The sequence below is a fragment of the Camelus bactrianus genome, chromosome 4 (genome assembly GCF_048773025.1).
Source record: "Camelus bactrianus isolate YW-2024 breed Bactrian camel chromosome 4, ASM4877302v1, whole genome shotgun sequence".
Classification (NCBI taxonomy): domain Eukaryota; kingdom Metazoa; phylum Chordata; class Mammalia; order Artiodactyla; family Camelidae; genus Camelus; species Camelus bactrianus.
Window position 1 is genome coordinate 65,116,633 of NC_133542.1, and position 23,700 is coordinate 65,140,332.

Here is a 23,700-nt window from a genome sequence, read left to right on the forward strand (position 1 = left end):
TTTAAGGGAAATTTGTGTTCAATAAAGAAAATCTAGAAAAATACAGGAGAATAGAAAGAAGAAAAAGAAATCACCCGAGGAAATCTGTTATTAAGATTTTGAATACTTTTCCTTGAATCTCTCCTTATATATAGAAGTTTGGGGTTTTGCTTTTGAAATAGTCTAAACATATGGCACACGTCATTTCATCCCCTGCTTCTTTCACTCTACCATGTTCTTATATATAACTCTTTAAAACATTTTAATGACATAATAATAGTTGCCATTTATTGACTGCTTGTAGCGATCCAGGCACTGTATATATGCATTGCACTGAATCTTCACACAACCCATTAGGGAGTTACTGTTACCATCCCAAATTTCTAAGTGAAAAAACAAAGCTAAGTAACCTGCAAAAGATAAAGTCAAGATTTCACTTTCTGTGCTCTTAACCATGTATTGCCTAAATTACATGATTTGCTCAATTCCTGTTGTTAGAAATAGAGTTGTCTAATTTTTTTAGAATTATAACTACTACTTTGGTGAGCATCTTTGAACATAAAGCTTTTTATGAATTTAGAATTATTTCCTAAGAATTGATTCCAATTACTAGATCAGAGAAATATTTTTAAGACTTTGATACATATTGCTTTTCAAAATATTCTTCTCAGTATACTTTTTCATAAAAAAAGGATACTTAAAAAATCTACTTCAATCTAAAACACAACAAAGTATAGGAAAAGGCTGGGTGGGGAGGGAGGTTGAGGGGTGCGGTAGGGGGATAAGAACTGTGAAAACGTAGTAAGTGGCCACCAGAGGGCAACCGTATCACAACACTGTTGAAAAAAATCTTTTCAAAATTTGAAACAAAAGGAGGGACTGGTTTTATATTAAGCTGGGAGTTTTAAATCAAGTATTTCTACTCCTTTACACTGGATTCCACTTTTACTATATTTCCAAACAGAGAAACCATTTATTTCTTTTATTACTAGCTGCTTTAAAAATCATAACCATGAAAAGGATTTCTTTTGCCTTAAATTATCTCCAGAACAAAAACAGGTTGGGATTTACCTGACTCTAAAGAGAGCTACCTCATTGCTCCAAGGAAAATTAGAAATGAGAACCAGAAATGTAGATTGCTTCCTGATACCATAAGCGACAGGAGCAATTTAAATTGACTCGGCATGATGAAGCATATCTGTCATTATCCAGGATTGAAACTCATCTTTCCTCTGTAAGCTTTCCCATTCAGTTCTTCATTTATTCACCAAAAATTTAGCGAACACTTACTATGTGCTAATTTCTGTGCTAGAGATTGTGTAAAACGGTGAACAAAACCGGTATGAAACTGACAATGTAGTGAATAAACCATGGATGACTCATAATCACAAGTAAATATACAATTACAAACTGTGATAAGTGCCACGAAAAAGATGCAAGTGTATATCAGAGCATGTAACTGGGAACTGGCATTTAGCCTGGAGCATAAACTGCTTTCTAATGAGGTAACCTTTAACTGAAGGCCTGAAGGAAGGATATGATTCAGTAAGGCAAAGGGGCCAGGGGTGGGAGTAAACGTGTATTAGAAAGACCATTCGTACAAAACCTTAGGACAAGGGAACATAACTTGTTTCAGGAATAGAAACCAGTATGACTGCATCACAGACAGTAAAGAAAAAGAATAGCACAAAACAGAACTGGCAACTAGGCAGGGGCCAGAGCACATTATTGAAAAAAAAAGCCACAATTTCTTCTATATCAATTTGCTTCACCATAGACCAGAGGATTAGAATGAAGAATAGGATTTCAACACAGATTTTTTTCCAGGGTACTCTCATTTTCAAATAGTCTGCTACCTTGCTCTCATAAAAACACGTAATTATCAGACTAGTGTGTTCTGATTTTTTGTTGGGGAAAAAAAGATTTCCAAGGAAGTATCTCTAATCTCTACATTTAGGAAAACTGAAGGCCCAGGAAAGTTATTGTCTTTGGTGTTTTATAGTGTGACTGAGTTTGCCTAGATATGGTTTTCTTTGTCTTTATACTGCCTAGGGTTTACTGAGATGCTGGAATCTGTGGGGTGGTATCTTTCATCAATTTAGAAAACTCTTGGCCATCATCTCTCCAGATACTTGCTTCTGCTCTAGTATCTCTCTCCTTTCTTTCTGAAACTTTAGTTACATTTATGTGAGACCTTCTGGCTGTATTCCACATGGCTTTCCTGCTCTGTTCTTTCCATTGCATTTTTTTCCCTTCAGTTTGGATATTTTTAATTGAGCTGTAGTTGAATCTCCCAACCTTGTTTTCACTGTATACAACTGTATCTGACATTGTCTTCACAGTATACACTGTATACTGCTGTTTAGTCCATGCAATAAGGTATTAATTTCAGATGTTATGTTTTTCAGTTCTAGATTGCCCTTTTGATTTTTTTTATAGATTCCAATTCTCTTGAAATTTTGCTTCTTTTCACCTATTTGTCTGGTTTTTCCTCTATTTTCTTACAGTATTAATTTCAGTTATTTTAAAGTCACTTTATGCTAACTAACTCTCACACCTGGGTCATCTGTGGGTCTGCCTGCATTGTTTTTCTCTTTATTATTGGTCACATTTTCCTACTCCAGCACGTCTATAGTGTTTTTGATTGTATGCCAGACACAGTGTATAAAAGAACCCCAGATGACTCCCCTTTCCTCTGTTAGGCAGATATGATGAGCGGATCCCCTCAGTTCAGTCAGAACCTGATGGGCTGCGGACGGACTGTAATTTCAGTACGAGTCGGTTCACCTGTGGTTCATCGCTGTTTCTTGGTCATGGCCCCTACGGCTTTCGACTGAAAGCCTAGCAAGCCTGTGTCTCTACAGCCCGGAAAGGTCGCAACAGGTTCAGTGCTTCCCTTTGGGAACGGGAGCCCAAGTCCCACTCCACGCACCTGCAGAGCCTGGCAATGTCTTGAGAGAGAGACGGTTGTATGTTGTAGCAGCCCCTTGCTTTCTAAAGAGATTTCGTCTCCTAAGCACCACAAGACTGAGAAATTTCTTTCTACTTTTTGGGCTAGCCTTCTATCTCCCGCACAGTTAGCTAATGTCCTATGGGACAACTGCCTTGTGTTTAGGGCTTCTCCAGTTTCCAATCCATCATCAAAGCCCCAAATGACTGCTAAAAGTTCTTCCTGTATCTCCTTCCTCAAGAAGAATTCCTTTACTTGGGCCAACCTGCTCCTTAGTCTGTGCCCAGAATCAGCAAATGTCCCTTGAAAGGCAAGTGGCTGGTGACCATCAGCTTACTTAGGAAGAGCTCTTCCCTTCTGGAATTTTAGTTCATACAGTCCTCCTTGCTTCCATGGATCTCCAACCAATATGACTTTTGAAATTTATGTGTCTTTTTAAAGTTGTAATAGCAGGGGTTTGGCTTGCTGTGACATATGATATCCTACTTAGAAGAGAAAGATCCTTACAAACTATCTGGGAAGAATCAACCCATAGATGAAGGACTTTAAAATCAAAGACCAATGGATTAATTACATAGAAGGTAAGGAAAGCATGTACCTGTGAGGGCATCACAACTGGCAGACCGATTACTGCATCGGCAGGGCAAGCAGCCATTCTTATTAAAGTCGTAATATCCATCTTGGCATCGATCACATGAAGAGCCGGTGACACCCACTTTGCACTGACATTTTCCAGAACTGCAAAATAAAAGCAAAGACAATGAGCAAAAGTAAATCAGTTTGAAAGTTTTATTGCCTAACATCCCATCCCAGATAATCCTGATGTTTCAACTAGATTCAGTTACTAGATGTACTCAGTGATTTTCATTTTGAATTCTAAGTTGAACAGATTCGTGACTGTATAAATTCAATTAACACAGTGCTAACACTAATCATTTTTGACAATTTAACCCTCTGCACTTGGGGAGTTTAAAAGAAGTCATAAAGGAACCATGAAGAGTGTAAGTCCCTGGTCCTTCAAAATCTTTGTTTACCAATAAGCACCGAGGCGTAGCACTGGTACCACTGCTACACGCTCTTCCTGCATTCCACAGTTCCCTCAGCATCCAGTCTGGAGACAAGAAGAAACACCACCCAGCCTTCACTCAATCTAGCTTTTAGCTGAAGAATATGAAGTCCATAATCTTAATGAATGTGTCAACTAATATCCATTTAAATGCTGGAAACTAGATATGATTTTCTACTTTAGGTCAATGCTATCTTAAAATATTTCTGTAATTAACTGGAATACACAGTTAAGTAAAATGACTATAATGGGAACCTCTACTGCTTTCTGAATTAAGTCTATATAAAAGCCTAGATTGTCAACCCAAAAAGAAGACTAAAAATTTAAAGTAAGAAAAATGCTTTATTTAGTATCCCATCTCTTTCTGGCTATAACCTGTTTTCTCTTCTTAGGTGTCCATTACATCAGCGACATCAGCGAAACTGAAAGCTTTGTTGTAGTTTTTAACTCTACTCTCTCTATCCCAGGCTCTTCTAAATCACCCATTCAAACCTAATCTATCACTAATTTCAGCCAAATTTTCTCTTCAAATTATCTCTTGTTATTTCTTCTATAGTCATCCCTCTTAAAAATATCTTTCCTTTTCATCACCTCTCAAAAATTCTCCTGCTTTCAGGCTCATCTTTTCCCATGAAACTTTTCCCTGACTGGTCAACAGAGATCTTTTGGCTCCCTGACATCACATTCTCTATATTTTTATTCTTAATTATGGACTGTTCTATATTCTTTCATATATGTAACTCTTGTTTCTCTAGTTAGATTGTTAAAGACTTAAGGCAAAAGCTGTATCATGTAGTTTTTTTTTAAGTTATCTTCAAGTTATTGTAACTATTTTCATTTCAAACATCTTATTTAGTAAGTTTGCTGAGTCCAGGGACCATATCTTAGCCATCTTGGTACCCTCAGAATCTAGTATAGTACCTGCTTTGTTGTAGGCACTTAATATGTGCTTGATAAATAAATGCTCAATACACAAACTGAGTTTTAGAGTTAAACACTGGAATGGGAAAAGGAAGATGAAATGCTATGTTAATTACTAGGGTTCTCAGAACAGCTAAAGCGCTTTCCCTTTTTTTCCAACAGTGTGACCCTTCTTTGTATGTTCATTCTGGACATCACATTTTTAGACTTCATCTCAGTAGAATTTTGGCACCAGTCATATTGGATGGGAGACAATACAAGGCAGAACTACACTTCAATATAATTATTTTAGAGATTCAGCTCCTAATAATGAGCCCCTGTGGGGCTGTTAATTTTAGTTCAGGAGCCCAAGCTAAAATTGTTAATACTTACACAGCTTTTACACACGTCAGTTAAAGTAATCCCTACTACTTCTCAAATCCATATTTCTGTAATAAAAATAGAAGCTCTAAATTTGAGAGTTATTGGAACTTTGGGTTGAACTTCTGCAGAATGGAAGTAAAGCCACTTTCAACCCTGTGTACTCTACTTGTAGTACACAAACCTAAGAATTATTATTTTTTGATTATTTGAGATGAGTCTGTTTACCAGCATCCCTTGGACTAAATAATGAGGCTTTTGCCTTCCATCCTAAAAACCTATTTTGAGCAGCTAGAGTTGGAGTTTACTTCTCTCTGTTCTTTGCAATATCCCAGAGTATGCCGAAAGGAGTAGGAGAACAGCTCTTCATGGTATATTTTTAGGGCTTTACTCAAAACCAGTCCAGAAAGGAAAGCCATGCTTACATAAATAATAAACACAACATATCTTAAAGCCTTATATACTGAAAAGTCACCTTTCAAACTCTGTACTTCTATCTTAAAGCTGCTTAATATTTTGGGTTATGCAATTTCTGACTAACCAATAATTTTGCAGAAAACGTAAAACAGAAGCATCTGAAAGGAGGAGTGAAGATGAGGATGATGATGAAAAAGCAATAAGCCATCATTTATTGAGGGTCTATTTCAATAAATATATATTCTCTCCAATCCTCAAATTAACTCTACAAGTTGGAGGTCATAACCCTCATTTTACCACTGAGGGAATTCAGAGGGTTAAAGTTACTGTCCACACCCAGTAAAGGCAGGTTGATTTATACAAAACCAGACTTTCCCATTATGCTACCTACGCCTTCCTCAGTTTAACTCTAAATTTGTACATGAAATTCGCTTTCCAAATAGTTTCATACCCGCTTAGGTATCAAGCTTCATTCTGTAGATTCCAAGCACCACAATTCACCATTTATTTAGGTTCTGACCCTAGTGAGCTGTTTCCCCAGTCTCTTTTCTCACTGCCAGTAAGTTTCAGGTCTTCCTTAACAAAAGCTGAGAGTTCTTTCTGCTTGAAGAGACTGCAGCCTAGCAAAGTCCAAAGTTCTCAGAGACACACACTCAGATATTTTGATGTTTAAAGCTTAGTTAAAGTTTGTATCAATCATAGTATAGAATATGATTATTGTTTTCAAAAATGCAATAGAAATTTACAATACCAAGCATGTCTCTTAAGTAACTTTGCAAAAAAGAAAACAACTGAAAAAAAAAAAAAAACCCATATGCATACACATACATAGTCTCACTCAAGAGCACTCCAAGGCACTTAGAGTAAATCTGTATTTATCCAATATGAAGTTCAGGAATATCTTGTGACTCAACAGGAAGGAATCAATCAACTTAAGTCTCACTATACTGTCAGAAAATTACAAAGGATATAATGTACCTTGCAGAGACTGGCTAACAATACTTCATTAGCCAACTTCCAAGGCTTTAAAAATGTTAATCAAAATATGCTTGCTCCCCATTTCTCTACAGACATAGATTATTCAGTATATAGAATAGACCATAACTTTTAATGACAAAACATGTTTGCCCAATCCACCGTCTATAAGAAAAAGGTACTACTTTGGAATACCTAATCACCTAATAATACCTCACAACCACAGTATAGCCAGTGTTCCCAAAGTAGCTGCTATTCCTGTAACTGAACTTTCCCTTCATAATTCTGCTCTGGGCACTCAGAAGACTGATTTAAGCAGGCATCTTTCTCCCTGGAGAGTATGCTCCTTAGTCCCTGACTTAAAAAAAAAAAAAAAAAAGAGTGGCTTCATGAATCCTGATAAGGCAGCTGACTAGTGTAGACATCATGCTTCACTTTTCCTGGGTAGATTTAAAAATAACAAGAAATAAGATGATTTTTTTCCCCTTCTTTTTAAAAAACTGTAGAAAGGAGTAGGGAAGTTGGATTGTGAAGCTGCAACTAGTGGTGCTTTTCCATCATGTTACTCGTGGCCTGTGGCCAATTTCTGCATGTATAAGAATTAAATCACTCAGCAAAAATAAAGCTTTGCCTGTGTGACTTCTTTTACAGAATAAAGCCTTTACAACACCCGCTTTCATGGTCTCCCTCTGTTAAAGACTGCTGAATGCTTTTTGAAGCAAAGGTCAATGATATAAATGCAATGGAAAAAAAAATAGAAGAGGGAAAAAAAGGCCTGCTAACAGACCACTTACGCTTAGCCATAGGTTCAAAATGAAAGAACCAAAGACTCACATCTTCATATCTGGAGAATAAGGGCACAGAATCGGATTTTGAAGAGAAGTCAGAAATCTACGCTACTGAGATCAACTAACAAATAATTTAAGGTGGAATTCACTCACTTGGCATCACTTTTTTATAGACATGACTTAGCTGTTAGTAAAGAACTAATGATTTTATAAAGGAAGCATAAACAGGGTGGAACTAAGCTACACTATGTATAACTAAGCACATCCTATACATTCCTAAATTATCCCAAATAAAATTATTAGATTTTCTTTTGGTATCAGTGTTTAGTTATAGAATTTATCACACACTCACAGGTGTGAATAACTATTCCAAGATTTAAACACTTAAAAAATTTGCTCTTTTCAAATGTAAACAAATAATGTATTTTCTGACATGAAGTTAGTAATTTTTCAAGAGGAAATTCAGTGGTGTATTATCTCAAGATATGGTACATGGTTATGTCATACAAGTACTAACCAAAATATCTTTTTAAAGGTTCTGTTTTGTTTAAGATGAGTGGGTGAAGAGTCTTCAGAATTTCCATTATTTTATAATCACATTGACTAGGGTAGGAAGGGTGGAACACAGGAAGGGAGGTATCAGGGTCTATGGAAAATTCACAGCCTGAGGAGACAGAGAGAGCTTGGTTCAAATTCAGATCTGCTGGAAACTAGCTGGGTCTAAGCACTTATTCTGTCTTAGACTCAGTATTCTCATTTGTAAAATGAAGATAATTATACCAAACTTCGCAGGGTTATTGTAAGAATTAAAGATCACATATGCAGGGTACTGAGCAAAGTGTCTGGCATATAATCAACACTGAAGAATGAAAGAACTATGTAGATGATGACAATGGTCCCAGGTCTTGAATTTTTTTCTATGGATTGTAATGAGAATGAATTAGAATCTCTAGTAGGCAAAGACAGGCAAGACTATTTACTTTTAAAACTCTGTTAACAAATCTAGAAAAATGGAAGAATTTATGGGGTAATTACTAGTTTGGAGCAAAAATGTGGCTAGGAAAAGACAGCACATTATGAACACATGGTAGAAACAGTTTTTGGAAAGAAAATTTTTAAATTGAGAAGGGAAAGGATCAGCAAAACCCTACATTAAGCGGTACCAAAGCCGGTGAGACCTGATACGCTTTTGTACCAGTTAGCCAATTGTTTTAACTTTTTTCTAGATTATCAAATGTCTTGGCATGCATTATATTATCAAAAATACTGTCTATTTTTTCCTAAGATTTACAAGATATAAATTATATAATTATGTGTATGGCGTACGTTTAGATATCATGTTATCAGTTTGAATTCAGTCACTGAGTAACTACAAATTGTAGATACAGTTCTAATTAGGGGAAATTAATTTATTCAGAAGCCTTGCTTCTTCCTCAGACAGCTTACATGTTGGCACTCTGACATGTAAAGAACACGAAACAGAAAAAGATAGATAAATGTACCAATTTTCTTTTTCTGCCTCTTTTAATAACTAAAAACAATTTAGTTTAGGCAGCAACTAAAACTACTAGTTAAAATAATGTCCAACATTAACAGAAAATTGCTGATTGGAAGCTCTCCCAATACATTAAAAGTAATGTTAAAAGGCAGCTAGGAAAAGTTTTTCTAACAAGAAAAAGCTTTTACATGGGAAAATAAACAAAATGAAAAGTTATTCACAATTCTCAGTTTCATGTTTGGGTTATGGTTTGTGAAGGTAATGAAAAAAATAGTTTCTCCTTTTTTTGTTATGAAAGAAGCTCAATAATTGGACATTTTGGCAAAAGACCATCTGCATTTAGTGTTCCTCTGTCTTTCTACAATCATGGAAAAGACCATTATGCAATGAGTAAAGCTCCTTTTCTGGAGGGAAAAAAAAGATAGCTTTATTGTGGAAAACATTGGGCTATTATGCTAAACATTCTTTGGTTTTTTGAGGGCAAATAGTCTAAAATATGTTTAGAGGAAATTCATATTCAGACAGAAGTTCTTAATACTCAAAAAGGGTATTGCCTAAGTGCAAAAATATTTTCTGATAGCTGATCTTACCAAAATCAAATTTAAAAGTTTATTTGAAAGGTCAGAAGTAAAACTTAACGTCAAAAAAAATAAAAGTATCATATTTCCAGAGCCACAACTTGGGAAGGCAAACTCAAACTAGGAAAGCTATTTCTTACTTTCTTCACTTTTTTTTAATGGAAGAAATACAGCCATAAGAATTCTCAAACCCACACAATTACTCCATTATTTGATAGAAATTTCTGCATTTCAGAAGTCATTTTGAAAAGAGGAAAAGCATGAAGTCCCAGTATCATCTTCTTGGAAAGAAGATGCTTCTTGTATATGTTCACATTTGTATTCTTTTGTAACCACTGTGAAAGGTTTGCCTAGTAAAAGGATAATTATTAATACTTAATCTGTGTACATGCTGTGTTCTAAAAATTGACTTGTAGTGCTTAGAATTTAGAACTCATTTTTTCACAGAAATGACAGCATCAGTGGTGGCTTAGTTTCCAGATGAGCAAACAAAAACCTGTTTAAACCAAAATGTTGATAGTGAGAGTGCTTGGGACCAAGTCCTTTATTCCCCAAGTCCTAAGCCTTTGAGATCTGAAGCCTGTGGGGGAGTGATCAGGAAGCAATATTAACATTTCACTGAGTTCCTACTATGGGGTTATAAATAAAGTATATAGAAGGATTTATATTTGTATTTATATAGGCATTGTTTAATTTAGTCCTTACAATATGATATTCATTAGTCTCAGCTTTGCCACTCTCCTGCTGTTTGATTACTGGGCAAGCTAAGTTTCCACATCTGAAAAATAAGAATAATAATCCTTGTTTCAAAAGATTGTGAAAATCAGCTAAAATTACATATTTAAATGTCTTCCAAATATTAGTAGCTCCATATATGGTAAAATATTAATATTACCAATTGTTAGAAATTCAGCAATATGAACCACTCAGTTTTCAAGGTCACACAGCCAGAGGGTAATCAGAAGTAGATCCTAGGTCTTCTGCCTACTAATATAATGTTTTTTTCTCTCTTTCCTATTACAGATTACCTCCATGTACATAATGAAAGCAATTCAGGAGGATTTAACGTACTCATCTTTGTAGACTTGCAAAACTTCAAGAAGATTTTTTTGTTAATATTCTCCTGGCTCAATCGTCAATCATTTTAAAATATCTCCTCTGTTGAATGAGATTTTAAAATAATTGCCAAAGAAATGAGACACTGCTTCTGATCTGCCTCAAGACATTCTAAGACTTGGGAGCTCAGTTTCCTACCTGTATTTGCATTTACCCCTATTCCAGCCAGCTTCCTTGCAAAGCTTTCTTTTTCCCCCTCACAACTTTATTTACATAACCTTGCAAAGGTTTTTCAATCTTTGTTTTTAAGTTACAAAATATATCACTCATTCAAGAGTAGATACATTTAAAGACAATACAGTATAAAGAACAATAAGCTCAACACTTTGATACCCACTAGCGAGACATTTGAAGCCCCTTAACGTGGCCCTCCTCTGCTGCACCCCTTTCTCTTGCTCCAGATTAATGATTCTTTAGCTCTTTAAGAGTTTTACCATCTCTGTATGTATTACTGAATAATATATCATATAGTTTTGCCTGCTCTTAAACTTCATATTAGTAAAAATAATTATATACTTGATTCACTCTTTTTCTTGCTCAATAGAGTATTATGCTTTTGAGATTCATCACTAAATTTGTAAAGCTGTAGTCAGTCGTGATTCTCTGCTGTATTATATTTCATCACATGAACATGACTGTATTCATTTATTCATGCTTCTAGACATTTGGGCAGCTTTCATTTGTTACTATGGATACCAAAGGCTTCTGTGAATCTTCTTGTACATTCCTTCTGGTGCACGTGAGTATGCTTTTCTCTAGGGATTTACCAAGGACTGGAACTGCTAGGTAAGACAGCTTGTGCATGATCAACTTCACCAGGCAAGGCCTAACTGTTTTCCAAAGTGGCAGTAACAATTTGTACTCCCATTACTAGTGGAATAATGGTCTCATTGCTCTATGTCCTCACCAACACTTGATATCATCAGCTTTTTAAATTTTTGCCCATTTGGCAGCTTGAAGTGGTATCATGCTGCAGTTTTAAATTGTATTCTCCTGATTATTAATGAGATGGAACATGTTTTCATGTTTATTAGCCATCTGAGCTTCCTATTATCTATGAAGAGTTTGCCCCAGTATTTCTGACACAGATTTGCACATGTTCTTTATATATTTCTTGAAAAGCAAACCTTTGTCAGTTTGATGTGCTACAATCATCTTCTCTCAGTTTGTGGCTTGTCTTTCCACTCTTTTTATAAGTTTTTATAATTTAACAAAGTGTTGAGATGTGAACTCTGGACCTCGACTACCTGGATTCAAACCTTAGCTTTATCACTTACCAGCCACATGACCTTAAGTAAATTACTTACACTCTTTGGGCCTCAGTTTCCTCACTTACAAAATGGAGAAAATAATAGCACCTCTCTCATTGGTTTGTTGTCAAGATTAACTTAGTATGGGTTGAGCATGTAGCACAGTGCCTGACACATAATAAAAACTATGTAAGTACTGTCATTACATTAATATTATTGTTGAAGAAATCCTTCCACACCTCCAGGTCATTACGATACTTCCTAAAAGCTTTATGTTTTGCCTTTCACATTTAGGTTTTTAATGCACCCGACCTTTATTTTTGCATATGATAAAAGAGGTCCAATCTCATTTTCTCCCTTACAGATAACCAAAGCTCTTGTACAATTCATTGAAAAGTCCATCCTTTTATCCCTAAGTACCTCCCATGCTGCATGCCAAATATCTCTATAATCATGGGTTATTTCTGGGTTTTCTTTTTTGTTTATCTTTTTTGTTTCTTTTCTATTTGTCTGTTCCTGAACTGATATATCACACTGCCTTAATTACTATAGCTTTATTCTACCTTCATCCATTTTTCACATTAAAAATGTTTGAAAATATAGACATACTGAAAGAACAGTATTCTGAATATCTGTGTATATATTTTTGCTTTATCTAGTACTCCCCTAACACCTCCTCTCAACTTACATCACTTCAGCCACAATCGCCTTGCTTTTGCTCAGATATGCTAGGCATGTTCCTGCATCAGGAACCCTGTCTTTGCTGTTTCCTCTGTCAGCAATGCCCTTCCCTTAAGGAATCCACACAACATGCTCCCTCACTTCTTCTGTTATTTATTCAAATGCCATAGTCTCAACAAGGCCTTGGGTAGCCACATTATCTAAAATTATAATATCTCTTATTATTTAATATAATATACATATATTTATTTTCTTGTTTGTTATCTCTCTCCCCCACCAATAATGTCAGTTCTACGAAATCAGGGGGTTTTATTTGTTTTTCTCCACTGCTCTATTCCCAGGGCCTAGCACAGTGCCTGGCACATGATAAACATTCAGACTGTTTTGTTTAATAATTATGTAATCTGGCTCCAAAACCTATGTATCTGTCTTCATTAACTCATGATGCCTTCTGAGTGCAATACATGTCTTTGATTTAGTCCATTTAATATTTTCTAAGCACCTAATCTTGACACTTACATCACATTTAAATAAACCTCTTAGAATCTTAGAAATGGGATATTTATTCTAAGTGAGCAAAATGAGGCCTTTAATGACTGGTCCATGATGGATCAATCAACCTTGGAAGACAGTGACCCCTTAGGTTTTGTCCTTCAAAGTAGGACAAAGAAGAGCAGACAGAAAAAAAATTACTAGCCCTCAAAGAAAAGTCTGTTTTGCTTAACCTCAATATTCTATTATGACCCTGCTAACAGGGCCTCTTTAGTTTATATAATCCTCATAGAAACAAAGAACAGAAGCTAGAATGCTCCAAGCAAGGCTACTCCTTATGAGTTCTGGCTTTCCACTGCATGTAGGTTGACATTAGGTTTTAGGGGGCAACATATTGTCCACTAGGTCAGTGGTGTTCAAACTTAAGCCTGCGTTAGAATCATCGGGAAGGCTTGCTGTAACACTGATTGCTGGGCCCTACCCCAGAATTTCTGATTCAATAGGTCTAAGGTTGGCCCCAAGAACTTGCATTTCTAACCAATTCCCAGGTTATGCTAATACTGGTCTGGGGACCATACTCAGAGAACCACTGCACTAGATCAATTGGAAAAATATGACTGCTCTTATTTCCCTCCCTACTTTTAATACTCCCAGCCCTGACTGGTAAAGCTGCTTAATTTCCACTTACAGGCTTAGTACTGAACCCTTTATTTGGCATCAGTTCTGACCTGAGGAGAGGGTACTTACAACAAACAACCTCAGTGATCTGTCTATCATTAAGTTCCATTTGCTGACTGGTTCCTCTGACCTTAGTCCCTTATTTTCTCAATGACTGAATTATTACTATTGTCCCTAGTTTCTCAATGCCTGGCTCCTGGTCCCAGTTGCCCTGCCTCCCCACTTCCCACCGCAATGGCTAGGTCCATGCCACTTGTTTTTAGATCTCCTATATGCCAAATGCCTGCCATTTAGGCTCCAGTAAGTCAGGTGGACTCAGTTTTGTTATTCGTAATGTGCCAATTCCTGCCTTTTAAATGATTCTTTACAGATAGTCTCATTATTTCAAGTTGTCTTCTTCTTTGCAATACTTATTTTCATTATAGCCCAGATCTGACTTCAGATTTATGTCTCCGTGGGCCAGTTCCCAGGTGGATGAATCATGCTAACCCACACTCAGACCTGCACTTACACTGAGACTCACACCGCCATATCTAATTTGCCCACTCTGTTACAGGGTACAGTGAGGAGAGCCTTGGCGTCAGACAGACCTGGACTCGAGTCTAAGCTCTGCCACTTACTAGGTATGCCATACTGTAGCTAAGTAACTCGGCCTCTGAGAGCAAGATAGCTAAGTTATTAGGAGAAGCCAGAGAGGTTATATGTGTAAAACATCAAGCATTCAGGGTTAACAAGGTTCATTAGATGCTAATTTCCTTCTGTTCTTCCTGCTGAATTATGCAGCTTCTGTAGGTAAAAAACAGTTTAGTCAAGAAAGTTAAAACTATATATTTCCCTGCAAAAACTTTTCTTTCAAGTATCTATAATACCTGTTTTACTGGACATTCTATTTAACTACAGAACTCTTTTAAGAAATCAATTCAAGATCAGGAAAAATAAAACTTAAAGAGATGGTCATAGTGTCTGTGTTAGGAATTGGCAGAGAGATGAAGGGATTCTGTTATTGATAATATAAGCCATATTTTCATCCCTGCTTTTGGCAATGTGAGAAGAATGTCTATGTCCTTCTATAGAGTATTCAGAAAACTTCTTAAATTTGATGGTATTTCAGGTCTCTGAGAATCTATTGAATGTTACAGAACTTCTCCACAGAAAAATGCACATATTCTACATTACATTTCATGTGCTTCCCTGTCTTAGTTAAGAACTCCTGACCTCGAGCACAGGGGCACATACTAACCCAGAACTGTGTGCCATGGGAGTTCAATGTAACAGAAGGAACATGGGATATGGTGTCAGAAGATCTTGCAATGACTCTTCTCACTCTGGTATTTAACAGATATCCATCCTTGGGCTTGTCATGTAACCTCTCAAGCATTACTCTTCACCTGTAATTTGGTGGATAACAATAGTTACCTATCTCTCAGGGTTGTTGTTGGAATCAAATACGAAAATGTACAGGAGAACGTTACTATTACATCACTATTTGTAAATGACTTTACAGATATTAGTTATCAACATTCCCTAGAAACCTACTGAATTTATAAACACAGGAGCAAGCTTAAAAAACCCAAATTGTTGAAACCCATGGAATATATCATACCAGAGAATTAATAAATAAAAAATCTTAATAGTGATTTTAATAATAATGAAATTAATAATTTTAAACTAGTCCTATACAGTTTGAATATCAATATAATCATGGCTGAAGCTCTTATGCTCTTTTCTAAAGGAAATCTTGAGAAACTTCAAATCCAAATCTGTTTCTGGTATTGACAAATTTAGGTATTCTGAGTGGAAAGCAAATCCAAGGAGAAAAAAGATGAATAGTCCCATATATCTCACTACCCTGTAGGAAACATATTTCTTGCTATGAAAAAAAGCATCTGAGATGGAAAAAGTCATGCTGATTTAATTTTCTTTCAAGGGACACGGGGAAGACAAAGTCTTCTCTGTGGGAACAAACATTCTTCTATTTCAACGTAAATCTACTAACATAAGCTTTAGAAGCTCTTCTTTTAAAACTTTAGGGAAAAAAATATATTTAGAATATTAAAATAGGCTATGAATTTGATTGTATATTCCAACCACAAGATCATACATCTAAAGTGGCAGATCTTTACGCCAGCAAAGTAAGTTCATTTCCTTATTTAAATTCCTCTTCTGGACCCAGGGCTAAGAATTGTCACCAGGACCAATTCTGCCCTCTTAATAAGACAGTAATACTATCCATACTCCCTTGACTGACTGCTCCAAAAAACAATTGTATTAACTTTTTATTTTGAAATAATATTAGATTTAGAGAAAAGTTGCAAAGATAGTACAGAGGATTCTTGTATACCACTCACCCAACTTCCCCTAATGTTAACTTCTCATATAACCATGGAACATTCATCAAAACTGAAAATTCACATTGCTATAATGCTATTAACTAAACTACAGACTTTATCAGATTTCCCTAATTTTTACACTAAGGCCCTTTTCCTGTTCCAGGATCCAATCCAGGATATCACCTTACATTTACTTATCTCCTTGGTCTCTTCCAATCTGACAGTTTCTTGGTCCTTCCTTGATTTTTATGACCTTGAAGCTTTTGAAGGGTACTGGTTAGGTATTTTGTAAAATGTTCAATTTGGGTTTGTCTGATGTCTTGTCATGATTAGCCGGGCCTCAACCCAGCAATCTCATACAGGACTGAGGAACAATAAGATCAGTGAACTGATCAGAATCACATTCCTCTGATGCTCAGCATTAGAGGAGGATTGACTGACTCCTAGAGTTACTGGAAAATTAGTACTTAATTGTTGGGGAATAGATTGACTCAAAAGGAGGGCACTGATTTATGCTATTAAGGCATATGTCAGAGTAATTCACTGGAAAAATAAAAGAGGTATGCCTACCCTTGAACTCTGTTTGTGGAAAGTCTGTCAGTTATATAAGCCTTCAACTTCTCCATATCTATTATATTTGCTACCCCCACAGGCCTCTCTATGAAGATGAATTGTTTTTATAATTCTTAAAAGGGAAAGGGCCTTCAGATTTATTTTTAGCAACACAGAAAGAACATGGGTATGGGGACACTGCTCGACACTCAGCGGCAAGGCTTATGGGGGAATAAAAATCCCATGGGATACAGTGGGTGGTGATGACTACTGAAGCAGAGGACAGCAGATTCAACTCCTGCAGCTGCAACAAAGGAAGAACGGTAAGCGTACGGCTTACCGAGAAGGAACCCTGGGACTGAGCAATTCCCTAAACTTAACTTAGAAACACAAACTGGCTTTAGGTTTGTGTGTGTTAATGCAAAAATCATAAACTTTCTAGAGAATTATGTGCAGAAACACTACCACGGGACAGATCACCATGCTTACTGTTCTCCCTTCTCTCAACACCGTTTCCTACCTCACTAGGTTTCACTCCGTCCCTGACCTCCCTCTACTCACATCTGCTCATCCGACTGCTGCCAGAACACAGTGCTGACCTTTCATCTGCTCAAACATTGCTTTGTGCATAAAATCCACATCATCGGTCTGGCCCTTAAGACCCTCTGGGATCTGACCCCAGCAGGACTTGCCAGATTTATCTGCTCTGCCCTCACTCCTCTTCCACCTTCCATCCTGTGTAAGCACATCTCTGAGACGTTAATCTCACCGTTTCCTGTTCAGTAATGCTCTTTTCTGCTTCTGTGTGTCTCAATCCTTTCCTTCCTTCAAAACTGAGGTCAAAGCCTATCTCCTCAATGAAATCATCTCTGACCTTTCCAGCTAAAATGGTATCGCCCAGTTTCTTAATCCCCTAAACATTTTACATTTTATGATATGGGTCAATTTTTACTTTGTATTACAATCATTTATATATATCTGTATTTCTCAGTGACCTTACTAGACTAGAAACTCTTTTGGTCTTCCCACTGTCTTCTTTATTTCCCACAAGGTCTATTAAATTATCCTGCACATAATTTGTTGAACAAATGAATACCTTGGTAGCAAATACTGCATTTACATGAACTTTATTTGTACTATAAACATATATGTAACTGTAGATTTGGGGGAGCCTCTCAGAAGAAGCAAAATAAATAATATTTTAATATTATCAATAATAAAACTTTAACTTTAAAATATTTCTTTAAAAAAGTCCAGACTGGCCTAAAAGTGGCTTAATTGAATAAAACAAGTAGAGGACTCAGCAATACAGTTGAGGAAAAATTACATGTCTGATCAATAGCACCTGTATCAATTCACTGTGACATGTTATGTTAATGTTCACAAAGGTCACCAATAGCTGGGAGGACAAAGTGTTTTGTTTGGTTTTTTTTTCACTCATTTGACGACAGATGCTATCTAGTTAATAATTAGAAGACCAGGAGGGCAGATCATGCTCTATATGAAGGGAGGATTTAAGATAGAAATGCACTGAAAAACACACAGAGCTTTCCAAACTTTAATAGACATGCATTATTTACACTTAAATCTCAATGCACTCAATGCCTTTTTCTGAATAAGCCCCTGCCTGGCCATTTATTAACAAATTTTAGTCTAATCTGTTTTACTGTGAACTTGACATGAATCTTGGTGTATTTATTTTCTAAGACATAAACCATTTGGCACTGTAGAAACATTTATTGAAACAAATGAACCACAAAAGGATAAAGGCTAAGATCAGTTACCTGCTTTATGACCAAGATAGCTATCTTTTAAGATTCCACCTTCAAGGAAAAAAATATTGAAGTGTACCCAAAAAAAGTTCATTTAATTAGAAATTGGTTTAATTGTAAGAATAATGATTGGGGTATAGAATAAAGTTAATTTTAAGTAAAGTTAAAGCTATGAGGCTTTGTTTTGTCTCCTCTAAAAGAGCATAAGAATATGCTGGCTTATAAGATTTCCTGAGTTTGGCATATAATGTATGTGCAACTGGCTACCAGACATCTCTGAATGTCCCACAGACACTTCAAAATGAACATGTTTGGAACATAACATCATCATTATCTCCCTCCAACTTGTTTACCCACCTGCATTCTTTATCTAATTAACAGACTATCTCTTTACTCCTGTGCCAGAGCCAGAAAGAAACATGGGAGTCATATCTGTCTCTCTCTCTTACTCTATCCAGTTCTGCAGATTTTTATCTCTTACATTGGTTCCCTCTTCACCAGCACCGCTGCCAATGCCAATGTCAATTCCGTGGATCAGGCCTTTAACTTCTCTTCCTTGGATTGTTACTCAATAGTCTTCTCCGTGGTCTCTTTGCCTGAGCTCACTCTCTCTATCCATCAGAGTTCTGATAGAGTAATATTTCTAAAGAGCAAATCCGATATTACTCCTTATTTCAATGTTCTTCATGGCATACCAGGCCCTTCATGGTCTGGCCCTGTTTATTCTTCATCCATTCATTCATTCTGTTTATTCATCAAGTATTTACTGAGTCTACCTTGTATCAGGCACTGTTTTAGGTGTTAGAGAGACAACAGTAAACCAACAGACAAAAGTCTCACCTTTTCAACCCTTCCTCTCTACCACTGTCAAGTGTTCCCTGCCTTTAAGAAATACTGAGCCACTGCAGTCTACTCAAGATGGCTTGTTCCTTCATACAGACTTCTACTCATCCTTCAGATTTCAATTTCAATTCACCTTCCTCACTAGACCTCCCTGAATCTCCTGTGTACTTTATAAATACTCATATTTTGTTTGTATTTCTGTCTTTCCACTTCAAGTTCCTTGAGCACAGGGATAATGTCTTTTGATATACAGTTGGCAAATGCAATGCTTTTATTACATCAAATGAGTAAATAAAACAACAAAGGTTTCCTCCATTTTTGTTTCTAGTGATCAGATAACTTTTTCTTGATATCCCAGAATTATAGGCAAGGTAATAAATAAGAGTTTACACAAGCCACTGTTACTCCTGATTATTACACAAGAGATGATTTTCAGAGCCCCATACGAATGTGAGTCTTGGAGATTCTGTCATCTTTCTACTTGATATGTATTTCAGCATAAGTTTATTTCATGAGTAAAACTTTGCCCTCTGTCCTGGGGCACATTCCCATAATTAAAAATGCAAAGCAGTAAATATTTCAAAACACACTGTACAGGTTTTATGGAAAAGCATGTTACATCACAACAGAACTTTTTTGTTTTCTCACAGAGACAGTTTAAAATGATGTACCTTGTACAGTAACCAACTACATAGTTACATACATTAAAAAAAAAAAAATTAATATATAACTGCTTACATACAAAGTCAACCCGGACAACATTCCAAGGCTGCATTAAGAGATTCAGGATCTCACTAGGTGGACGTCTTTATTGAGATAAAATGTTGCCTGATTTCTCTATTCATTTATTAAACATATGTCCAAATGTGAATCAGAAAAATATCAGAAATGCAAAAGCAAAATGAAAAGTTAAGATATTGTAGACCAACTCCTTCCCAATTAAACAGGTTGGAACACCAATGGTGATGTGAGGGGGTGGCCATCTGTCAGTACATAAAGGGCCTTGTGTTTGCTGACAAAGACATTGCTCAACCCACATCTGGCTCCTGCAGCCAAATGCAACCCTCACTGGGGCAACTCCCACTGAATTATATGGGCAGAAAGAACAGGGAGATAAATGTTTTAAAAGCCAGCTGTTCATTCATGGACATTAGATGTATGAGAGAATTAGGACAGAACTGAGTCCACTTTTCTTTTCTTTCTTAAGGGTACAAAAACAATAGATTTATTTCATGAAAACTTTTTTCCACTTACTCTTTTTTTGTATACATATATATATATATATATATTTTATTGAAGTATAGGCATTTTACAATGTTGTGTCAATGTCTGGTGTACAGCATAATGCTTCCGTCATACACGAGCATATATATATTCATTCTCATATACTTTTTCATTGTAAGTTACTACAAGATACTGAATATAGTTCCCTGTGCTATACAGTATAAATTTGTTATTTATCTATTATGTATATATTAGTATCTGCAAATCTCGAACTCCCAGTTTATCCCATCCCACCCTGAGTCCACCTTTCTACTTCCATTTCTTTTAAAAAGGAGATCAAGGAGGTCAAGATAAAAGAGAATTTGCATAGGTATTAGGAGATCAGATTGTTCACCTCATTGTATAACCTTAGGAAATCTTTTTTCTCACCTCTCTGCCTTCTCAAAGCATAACCTACATGTAAGGCACATTTCAGTTCCCACCTTCTCTGGGAATCTATTCCTTATTATTCCTGGGGTTTTTTCCCCACTCTAAGCTACTCTATTCAGAAATTTAGCATATATTTATAAACTTTCTCTAATATTTTCAATGTCTACTAAGCTAAAACTAGGATTAGTCCTTCCCAAGGAGAGTTATTTATATATCATGAACTACATAATAGGGAGAAATTCCTATAAAATATCAAGAAGTCAGCACCACAGCATCAAAGTTTCTTATAATACTCACTCACCTGGCTCAGTATCTGAAACTCTGAGAAATTCTGATCTATACTCTAGATCAGGACTGCATATGTTCCCATCTCAACTCTTATTAACTGGCTACTATGTCATAAGTTAGGCAAATTACCAACTTGCAATTCTTTTCCTGTATAAATGAGAAAAGAATAATAATAGCACCTACTTGATATGGTTGCTGTGAGAATTAAATGAATTACTACATGTAAAGGCCTTAGGATAGTGCCTAGCATGTATTCAATTAAGTTCAGCTATTATTATTCAAAAATATGAAGTGTCCAATCTTAAAAGGTATAATAGGTTTCTTTATGAAAATGGAAGAAAATAAGGCTAAACTCTTCTTTTATAAAGAACACTTTCTTTTTCAGCCTACCAACAGAAACAAATGCCTCCATCCCTACTCATCCCCAAGCCTGCTTGATTTAATTCTCCTCTTTTGTGAGTCACCAATGCTATTCCTCACTTAAAAAACAAACAAACAAAACTAGATTCAACTACTAGGGTGTTACTGAGCAGAATCTAAGTGCCAGTTACAATGTAAGCAGGTATACACACTCACATTCACAGACACATACATACACACACACAAGTTAATTCTCACAAAAATCCTTCATGTTATATATATTAATCCTATTTTACAGATGAAAACACTGAGGCTCAGAGAGGTCAACCATCTTAAGGTCATACAGTTAGTAAGTGGATAAATCAAGAATGGTAGCAAAGTCTACTAATTTCAGATTCCACTTCCTTCCTACTACAAATCACACTACTTGCCTATAATTTCCTTTTTCCCTTAACTCACCCACATATAATTTATAGAAGAGCAAAACAAAGAGATGTTTCCTCATGGTTCACCCATATGTTCTTGCCAAAGTACATAGTCCTGAAACTTCCTATTTCTGTTCCTCTAGTCTCATGTCAGTTTAACTTCCTCTCTGGTAGTAAGAAATGCGGTGCTTAGAGCTGGATTTAGAGCTTCCATGCCTCCCTTCTAATGACTTTCTTTAAGTACAGGTTTTTAAATGACTTTTGTGAGGCACTGCTTGTTCTGACAAATTGCCTGACATTCTGAAATAATACTGTTTAAAAATTTTGAATTAAATATTACTCTGCAGTAACTCATAGAAAAGAACTATAGATTTATCTCAAATTTTTAATATGCCTATCCTTGGGGCCAAAGACAATCAAGAAATAGAGCAAGTAAAAGAAATAAAGATTAGCAGGAGCATGGAGGAAAACTTATTGGAAGAGAGATCAAGAAACTGAAAGGCCAATGCATTGTTAGGACCATCTATAGACAGTGAAATCACCCAGAATTTTGACAGATGCAGTAACAGGGAGACAACAGTGAGTCAGGAGGGAGAGCCCTCTGGGAGCAGCGATGAGGAACAAGGAAGGCATCTATTCCAACTCCAAGTCCAGACGTAAGAGAAGTGAGAAAGTAAAAACAGCCATCACTTGTAAGGGCTGCAGGGGAAGCAAGGTCCTTCCTTGGAAGACGTAGAAGACGGTCGTAAAGGATGTGAAAAAAAATTGACATACTTTGACATTATGCAGATAGTAAAAAATCATATATTACTTATTTTTAAAAAGACCTATAAGGATAAAAGAACCTATCAGGTACACATAGAAAGTAGTCCATGTAGAACGGGTAATAATAATAATAATAATAATAATAATAATAATAATAATAATAATAATAATAATAATAATAATATCTTCCACTACTGCCTTGTATCAGTCGTCTTACTGAAAATCAGATATTCTGCATAAATGCTAACAAGGAACCTATTTTCCAATATTTTAAATGAAAAAAATTGTAACACTTTACATGTTAACCCAAAACCACCAATCAACCTCCTAAACTGTAACTAAAACACAATAAACACACACACGGTAAAACACACACCTGTATATGTCTAACAAATCCCTTGTTAGGATGTAAAAATGCTTCAAACATCACTTCCTCATCAAAAACAATTCCTATGGTGGTCAAGAGTTGCTTCGTACGCAGTGACATGCTGCACGTCCTCTTTGTTGACATGTGGTGCACTTTACAAATTGTCTACCCGAGATTCTGAAATTCTACCAATTATATTTGGAATTTAACATAAGACGTCTCACATATTATTTTGTTTACAATGTTGTATAGGGCCTTATTGAGTTTCTGGGACATAAATATAAATGTTTCTTATATACTCATCAGCCAAAACACATTGAATTGATTACATTCTAAGATATCTGGTGTTAAATACCAAGAGGCTTTCCACTAGGAAAAACATTAACTGTGAAGTCATTCTGCTTCACCGAATAAGCATTTGTTCATTGTATTTGTTCAACTGGATTGAACAGCAGATTTAGCTTGTAAACTTAGGCAAGTTAACTATATTCTCTAAACATCAAAATTCTCACAAAGTAGGAAAATAACCATGCTCTCTTCAAGGGCATTTTTGTGAAGATTAAAGGAGACGACGCACACACACCAGTTAGCACAGT

General features: G+C 36.1%; 1 protein-coding gene across 1 annotated transcript in view; it reads right to left on the reverse strand.

Annotated features, from left to right (window-relative positions):
• MEGF9 (multiple EGF like domains 9) overlaps nt 1-23,700 on the reverse strand; it is a 74,961-nt gene that overhangs the window by 12,069 nt on the left and 39,192 nt on the right. Inside the window, exon 3 of the mRNA XM_074362117.1 lies at nt 3,528-3,667. Within this exon, the coding sequence (XP_074218218.1) occupies nt 3,528-3,667 (140 nt within the window). The remainder of the gene's footprint in view (nt 1-3,527; nt 3,668-23,700) is intronic.